The 8,980-nt window shown below is 38.4% G+C and overlaps 1 protein-coding gene across 1 annotated transcript; it reads right to left on the bottom strand.

Annotated features, from left to right (window-relative positions):
• Window positions 1–1,707: 1,707 nt before the first annotated feature.
• LOC104423022 (protein ROOT HAIR DEFECTIVE 3-like) lies at window positions 1,708–7,611 on the bottom strand. Its single transcript, XM_039303119.1, has 19 exons — window positions 7,578–7,611; window positions 7,178–7,244; window positions 6,992–7,094; window positions 6,607–6,677; window positions 6,430–6,493; window positions 6,280–6,348; window positions 6,098–6,145; window positions 5,959–6,021; window positions 5,810–5,866; window positions 5,243–5,401; window positions 5,088–5,155; window positions 4,879–4,983; window positions 4,094–4,172; window positions 3,705–3,870; window positions 3,211–3,335; window positions 2,825–3,087; window positions 2,658–2,754; window positions 2,330–2,563; window positions 1,708–2,011 (listed from the first exon to the last, which is right to left on the bottom strand). Exons 1-19 carry the CDS (start codon window positions 7,594–7,596, stop codon window positions 1,868–1,870), a joined length of 2,001 nt encoding a protein of 666 aa, XP_039159053.1. The 5' UTR covers window positions 7,597–7,611; the 3' UTR covers window positions 1,708–1,867.
• Between the last annotated feature and the right edge of the window lie 1,369 nt (window positions 7,612–8,980).

The raw sequence follows: 8,980 nt of genomic DNA on the forward strand, positions 1-8,980 counted from the left end.
TTCGTCCTTTTCCAGAATGATGAAAAGCTAGAGACCGTGGTTTCAGAAGTACCCAAGTCCAACAAACATGTTCTCCGGTATTGCTTCAGGCCATGGCTGCGGGGCATGTTTCGGTTGCTTCATTAGACTGTAAAGAGATTACTTGATACTTAACCAGTACACCTGTTTTGTTTGCGGAAATTTTGGATCGTGAAAACAATATCAGTTAATTGATAAGCTTTTTAACTACAATAGGTGCAACCTTCTGTGGTAGAAATGGGCCCGGTTACTTCCATTTGGTCGATCCGGATGATTAGATTCAATCCATAACACACACTTAGTCTCTCTCGCTCTTGCTTAAATAGACAGAGCTAGAACCAAGGTATCGGATGCATAGATAGTGATCATTTTGGCCTTTAATCTTGAGAAGTTCGGTGTTCATCTGCAACATGTGCTGCAACTAAGGATGATCTTGGGTCGTTTTCTCTTGGAGATCAGGATTTGCTTAGATTCTATAAGTATGAATTGGAATCTTCTGGTTGGTATTTTACGAAGTTATACATTGATAGAGACTCCCTAGGGCTCAAGTAATGAACCAGGCATCTCTTTGCTGACACCAAATGAATAAATATTGTAAAGGCAAAAGAGAAGAGGTCAACATCCATTGACCAAATTCAATAATAGCAAGATGTGACTAATTTTTGGAATATCTATGAAGTAGTTGTACCATTTTTTTTTTAAACTCTAAAGCACTACATAGCCAGCCTTAGAATATCAATTGTACCTATGACGATCGCATGGCAATCGTATGACATCCACGAATGGCTAAAGGCCTTCAGCTTTTACCACAAAAAATAATTAGCCTTACAATATCAATTGTACTCATGATAATTGCATGACAATCGTATGACATCCACGAATGGATAAAGTCCTTCAGCTTTTACCACAAAACACCGAGATTAGACAGAGCCATGAAGGCTTTTCTGTAAGCAAACATCTTTTAGGTCCCAACAATAGAGTCTTGAATTATCAATGTGACATTATTCTAGGATTAGGGCTGTTAATATGGGTCACAAAATGCTTTATAAAATATGGGTCAAAATGGTTTCCAAAGAAAAAAGACCAAAAAAATAAATATTGGTTTTAGTGGGTTAAGCAATAATCCCACTTTCAACCTAAACCGAGAAAAATGAAATTTTATATATGCTCCTCTTTCTCCCCCTGTAGACGACGAGGCAGCACCACCGCCCTCACTCTAAAGCTCCTAGCCTCTCCCTCTCCCCCTCAAATGTCGCAGTCCCCTTGCGCCAAAAAAGAAAAAGGAAAAAGTGTCAAGCAAAAGCAACAAAGATAGATATATCGGACACCAAAGCAGAGCTCCAGAAGTAAAATACCTAAGAAGTGTCCTAATTCCTTCGAATCCCAAAACAGCTAACGCAACAGTTTCCAACCAATGTTGCAAGTTTTCACGCCTCTTCGCTTCCTGAAAGAAGAGAGCAAATAATAGAATAGCTCCAGTAGCGAAAGAACTTCACAGATGTTCGTCTATGATGGTAAGTTGACCACATGGCATGCTAGTGAGGTCCTCCAAACATAACTACTTACTCAACATAAGCAAGTACCCCCTTTTGTTTTTTTTTTTTTTTTTTTTTTTGGTGGAGTTGCAACTATTTCTCAGTGCTCTGGCATTTCCTATGTTGATAGTCTCAAAGTCAAGTGGCAAGCAAATGTGGAGTGGTGCTTAGAATTGATCTTGAATATCCATTCTTATGGAAAAATCTAGTGCATTGGATTCAATAGAGCCGTCTCTCCTTTTTTGTCCTGTTAGTGTGTGTTGGGGTGGAGGGATGATGACATGGCATTTTAAAAATAATAATAATAATGGCGTTTATACTACTAAACATCTTTTACGATATAGGTATCGTGCCTTTGCAGAAATTGCTCTAGTGATGGTGTACGCAGTCTCCGCCTCAAATTGTCTCCACAATGATTTGCACTGATATGGTGCGATCAGTGTTTCTGATGGAGGAATCTGCAATTAAACAGTGAATAAGTGCTCTCAGCAAATGAAAGGCTCTTGTATATTGAGTTAAAGGAGCAATAACATATACTATGCAGTTTGTCGGTTGTACATTGGCTTATTTCAGCATCACCTTCGGACAGTGGCAGCGTCAATCAGTAATGTGACACCTTCTTTTAGCACAAGATAATCCAATTTTCACAAGTGCAGATGATAACATCAAAACTAGTGTGGACAATGGGGCCTAAACTCTTCCATCCATTTTCATAAGAGACAAGAGAAATTGAATATCTGCATTAATTGAACCAGCACCATAAAATCAAAACTCACCTCTTCCCATGTGCCGAAAATCAAGGGATCTGTTGCAATGCTCCTGACAGTGGCATTAGGCTTTGTGTCCAGCAAAGCAGCTTCCCATGTGCCGAAAATCAAGGGATCTGTTGCAATGCTCCTGACAGAGGCATTAGGCTTTGTGTCCAGCAAAGCAGCGGACAAAGTTCTCTCGATATTATCTCTCTCATCATCCAAACGCACTGCCGCCATTACAGACAGCACCTTTAATGACTGCAAGTGTCGTTAAATCATTTCTGTAAAAGATCCACAAGCAAGAAACAGGAGAAACATGTAAAAAAATTTGCCGCATTTAAATTTTGCATACTGCTGAACGAGCAAGTTGTGTGATTGCTCGAATATTTTCCTTCCCTGTCCAAACTCTTCGCATAAGGTGAGCATCATTGCTGAACAATGTTACAAACCTGGATTGAAAATGAAGCAGATATCAAGAGGCACTGAATCTAACTGATGAGAAAATCACAAACTGCATACCGGTCCTTCATGTATAAGAGGACATGTCGAGCTTTTCGCCTTGCTTCCGCTTCAACCATGCCCCTTGCATGATCTTTGATACCCGTGAGCAATTTTTCCTTGCTCTGTTTATCCATGTCGAAACCGGAAAGGGCACCAGAGAACTGACTCACTGCCGATTTGATCTCCCACGAAAGAAGTTTCCTGATAGCTGACCAGGTTTCACTATTAGCTTGAGCCAAAAGAGCTCGCACTGGTACAGATAATGCTCCATCAAGTCTTTCCTATAAAAACATAATAAAATTTGTGCAGATCACATCAACCTCCATTAAGTGAAAGGGAAAAACCCTCCATCTGTAAAAGGAGAAGCTCAAGAGCAGATGAAATATCTCTGTTCATTATGCTACCTTATATTCTTCTGTAAGCTCAGAGAGCTTGGCAGCAAGGACTGAGGCAACATGGGCATCAATGCCACGCCGCAGCTTCTCCCGTACTCCAGATGTATCCCATTGGGTTTGTTCAATTACGGCATCTATTCAAAGTATGATATGAATCTTATACAGTCGGTGGTAAAATTTCTCCAATAACAAGTCAGAAAGTAAAGCATGGCATGAACCTACAAATAGTTTCCTCGGAGCCCAGTGTGTTATCTACCAACAAGACCATATTTTCACATCAGCCTCCAGTCTCAGACACAAAACCTTCGTTTCTGATAGATACTAATAAAACAACTAATAGGCCACCAAGGGAGTGCAAATGCACGTACAGAAAGAGTCGAGGAACAACAAAAGATCTCAGTTACAAGACAAAGCACCACGATAAGCCTTCATTCTTGGCCTACTTTTTCAGAGCATTAACTTTACAACATTAGGCCAAACGAAGGCATTACAAGCTGCCGTACCTGCACATCTTTTGTCAAATAGAGCCATATAAAACTGAGTGGAGTCATAAGCAGCCGCAGAAAACCCTTCTCCTCCATTCAAAGCCTTATCAAATGCTTCCTTGAACTTATCTAGAGTTCCACACTGAATATGTCCAAGAACAGATTGGAAAGCTGGTTGTACAAGCTGATGATTCCCACAAAACACGACAAGCAACATATGATAAGATATCCTCAACAGACAGTCTCTCTATGTAAACTAACTTCAAATGAAAACATCATGACTGAAATTAAAATGTGTCAGAAAGGGAAAATATTTCCACATTCCAAGCGGCTTGAAGTGGTAGTCATACAATGGAACCCAAAAATGATGCACTCTAAGCAAGGAAAAACGTCCCATAACTTCTTACTTGAAGTGATTTTTCTTCAAGCTGCTTCCGTTTTGAAGATCTAACATTCTTGTCAAAATATACAGCCTCTGATTCATACCTAATAAGGAGCACAAGAAACTTCATTAATAGAACGTACTTATATTGATAGACAAATTCTAACCTTGATAGAACTTAATCTTCACCCAAAAATAAAACAAGGAAACATTTCAAACAGAACAGGGTCCATAGCTATGGCCAAGTTAAGCTAAGCTGTCAGCTAGGCAACTGCTACACTGTAAATAGCCATTACTCTCCTACTATCATGAAAACAGATCAATCAAATGAAAAGATGATTGCTTGAAAGCAACCATCGAACAACCAGTTGAAACAATCCTCAGATTGTGAATGAAGGGGGCCATTTCCAAACTGGAATGATCACTTGAACAGAATAGCCATATCTTATCCACACAGGCCAGACCTTGACACATGTATATCATCTACTCAGGCTAGACCTCAACAACTAGATTGTAGATATATCACAGAGGCAAACTTGTCGATCTAAAATTAAGCAATATAAACTTCATACAAGCCAAGGTTTCCTTTGTGGTTGCTCTTTATAAAATGCACTTGTTTCAAGAAAAGAAAAAGCTCCTACCCCGACTTCATGCAAGCCGGGAAAAACTTAAAGAAGCAACATTCTTAGAAGTAAGAATATGAAGCCGATTGCACTGGATAACCTTAATATACTTGCATTATTTAATAAACATAAAATTCAGTTTCTGCACCCCATCTGTGTAATTCATCAGATAAAATTCTTATCTTACCCTGATAAACAAGCCTCAATAATTGAACTAAGTTTCTTTCCAAAACCAGGAACTGGTCCTGACCGTGCAGCCTCTTCAATCAAATGCCAATCCTGTTTAGAAGAGCTAGCCCGATCTTAATATGTGTAAGATAAAATGCATCTGCTTGCATTTCAAAATAGCGAAACAGACAAGTAAGTTTAATGTCCAGCAAGAACCCAGATCAATACCTCATTTTCAGTAAGACTGGAATATTTTCATCGGCAATTCTTTCACATCGTTCGGTAGCAACTATGACCTTAACACGGATAGCGTGATGCATACATTAGTATTTGCATTCTCCTTATCAACAATATATCCAATGGATTTTCAATTAATCTCTGACCTTGTGTGCAGGCAAGCGAAGGTCCTTATTCTCCTTGATGACCTTCCACATCTGCTGAGCATTAAAAGAAAATCCTAAAGCAGGGACTATTCCCCTTTGATATCCGGTGAGCTCGCCAGGTGCAATAGAATGAAAGAACCTCTGTCTAAGGATGGCTACCTTTTCATCCGACGGAATTCAATGATGTGGCAAAAAGTTAGTACAGATAAAAAGTATAATCAAATTGGCAGCCAATGGTCCAAATTCCACAAAAGAGCAAAAGCTCAAAGTGAAAGTATAATTGATTAAGAAAGGGAATTGGAGTAGTGAAAATCACCAAACTCAATAAGGATGATTGAGCAATGATAAGCCCAAACAAAATAAGAAATAGCTGTCAATGATGAGTGGCATTTCCACAGATATTCCAAAACTTATGCTTATGAGGACCAAAGTTTTGTCTTAAACAGTACTCAAGTACAGGATTTGTGTGAAGGAAATAGCGCCCACTGCAGCATTTAAGAATTTTGTAATCACAACAACAAAGCTAACATAAAAAATGGCAATCCATGTGGTGCAAGGTAGGTATACCTCCTCTTTAAATTGCTCTTCCTTCTTTTCATAACTAGACAGAGCAACAACCTCAACCTGAACAGCAAAAAAAAGAGTCACTTCATTACTACAATTAAAGGCAAAAGCAAATTATTGAGAGGAACTCATACAAGCATCAAAGCACCTACATTAAAAAATTCACTGAGAGGAGTTTCCTTGTGTGCTTGTGGCTTAGGAACATTGTCCCATATCTGCAGGAAAATACTAAATGAAAACAGGAACAACTTTACAAAGTCGATTTTTAATCGGAAATGCGACAACCCTCACCTTTTGCACATCTTCTCTCAAGAAAGGTTCTAGATATTCCAGAGGCATCTGTACAAAAAAAGAAAAACCAGAGAGCATATAAAGAAAATCAACTCAGATCGGTAAAACTTACCAGATGCAACCAAAACGAACAGATAAAAACCATCACAATTTAGAATGGAAACATGATTAAGTATAGGTACCGACCCTTGTTTTATCCGTATGACAAACAACAGAGTTGTTTTCTGAGGGCTGAACAATCGCATCATGACCTTCAAGAAGAGTCACGAATTTATCATCAACTCTTAGAACTAGAAATTTAGCTTATCTTAACGCAAGAAGACAAGAAATACCGGGAATACGGTTTTCAGAAGAGGCCTGTTGGCAGCTTGTTCACAGCCAATATGACGACACCACCTATGAAAAAAGATGCTTGAAAGGGCACTAGGAAAATTCTAAAACAACAACCTCGTAGATAACATAGCAGAAACAGAAACGGTATCTCACTAGAGCAAAGCAAAAAGACTCACATGTTAATGAGCACTATATCAGAGACAGCCAAAGCGAAAAGAGCACTCTGCTTTTTAAAAGTAGTATCGTCCTGAATAAAAAATGACACTGGTTAAGAAGCTGCGAGAATGCTAATTGCTGCTTACTCAAACCAAGTGTAGATTAGGTGAATTTCAATGAGCATCAGCTACACATAAATCAAGCTTCTGGGTTGGTAAGATAAGCAAAGACATACAAAAATGGAAAAGCAAGTTAAAGATCATACGGCAGCTACTGATGCACCAATTAATGTTTCAACATGTAGAAAAATATAGAATTTGCAGTCACTCATGGATAAAAATAAGTAGTTGAACATGGACAAAATAAGCCATTATATATTCATGTAAAATCATCTAGTAAATATACCTCTCCTCTTTTTATTCCATCAGTTCCCTCCAAGTCCATAACCAGAGTACACAGCTTATTGCCAGCACCTTTCGCCAACCATATACCTTCGGTGGTTTGGGACCTGGAAAAATATCAAACTGGTTTTAGACTTTCCAAATCCAAATCCTTCATTAGAGTGAGGTAACAGTTGGTTTGTAGACATGCCTTCCTTTTGAAGCATCCATCTCCCTAAAGTTGGTGCCAAATAAATGATTTAATAGCGTACTCTTCCCTGCCAAAAATCATACACAACAATAGAACAAGTTAAAAACTCTTCTGAAGGCAAAAGAAAAGATAAGTGAAGATGGAAACAAAAGCAGCAATGTGGTGCTGTCCAGGTAATGGTTTTGCTGAAAGTAAAAATAAAAGGAGAACGGCAAACCAAAGAATTAAACTGAATTTTAAGCAACTTGAAATATCATATACGTAAAAGAGAGCCAATGTTACTGGAGAAAATTTGTTCTTTTCACGATCACTTCACAGCCCTTACAAAAACTTTTGTTGTTATCTATATTTAGCAAGAGAAGCAAAATCCAAAGCAATGTCATTAGGAGTAAATACACACCACTAGCAACAGGACCCATAATGGAGACAACGGTGTATGAAAGGCCATATTCCCTCAATCTGACCTCCTTGATGAAATTTTCCAGTCCGTCGACATTGAATGTCCCATCACCATCAATTAGTTGAGTAGAAAAACATTCACCAGAATTATCTGAGGAAACAGATGTTCAAATTAGCAAGTCAAAAAGAGAGTGACATGATAAGCCAGTACACTATGCCTCGAGTAGACGACAACAATAAAAAAACTCTTAGTGGAGAATGAAAACCTTGGATCCTGCATAATGCAAAAGTATCTAAATGGCGAGAAGTACCAAGAGGTTGATTTTATTATCTCAATAATTTCATTGAGAACATATGTCTCCTAATGTTAAGGAAGTGAAGTAATCCCTGTCAATCCCTTAAATCACGATGTCGACAATATTCTAGAAACCCATCTTTGGAGATGATCAATGTCATCAGCTACCCTTTGCAACACAAAAAAAAGGTACTTGCCAAGAAACTTCTTAATCTTCAAAGTTTCTGTCGTAACATCAAATAACTAAAGCTCTATTCTACAGGTTCTCGAGAACTGAAACAATGGCCGAGGAAAATAAAGCCTTAAACTTTTCAACCTCGCAATTGCCATTAGGAGATAAAAATCAGCAGATGCCTTAATTCGACATTACAAGCGAAACAACATATGACCCAACAACAGCTGCGAGAATACCTAACAAAACGCAAACCACGGCAATTCAGAGAATCCAAAAGCGATAAAAGATGTTATTGCAATAATCAGAGACTTCAGTCATGAGAAGAAAACGTATGAAAAGCAAGTTTTAACATGCAAACAGAGGATTGGAGGTGCCGGAATCGAGCAAATTACCCATTGGCAGTGGATTGAGCCGTTAGGAACGCGAATCTTTGAAGAACAGAAGGAAAGAAGAAAACAAACGAATTTTTACGTGAAAAGCCCTTTTCAAAATAGGAAGTATGGCGCGAGAGAATCTCTTTACTACCGGTATCAATATATAATAAGAGTATCTATATATAATAGGACTTTAGCATTAAAAATTTGGTGCTTGAATATTATTTTTTTCTTATCAGACTAGTTGACTCCATCCTGAGCTTAATTGATCTGACGATCGAAAAAGGAAGTCCCGCGAGATTCGGTTGGCGAAGATGTAGATAGATATAGAGATAAAGACGAAAGAGAAATCTCTCGAGGGTGCGTCGTATGTTACCTCTCCTCTGCTCTCTACATAAGTAGACTCGAACTGATCCCCCCCCTTTTTTTTTGTCAGATCGAACTGATCCTTTTGACGGGAGAGTGATAGCAGGTACAGAAATAAGAATATTTCTGTAATAAAGTAAAAATAATAATAATTAATTTTTTTATTGTCCCAAAAAAGGGGCTTCATTGGAACT

This window comes from Eucalyptus grandis, chromosome 10 (assembly GCF_016545825.1).
Source record: "Eucalyptus grandis isolate ANBG69807.140 chromosome 10, ASM1654582v1, whole genome shotgun sequence".
Lineage (NCBI taxonomy): Eukaryota > Viridiplantae > Streptophyta > Magnoliopsida > Myrtales > Myrtaceae > Eucalyptus > Eucalyptus grandis.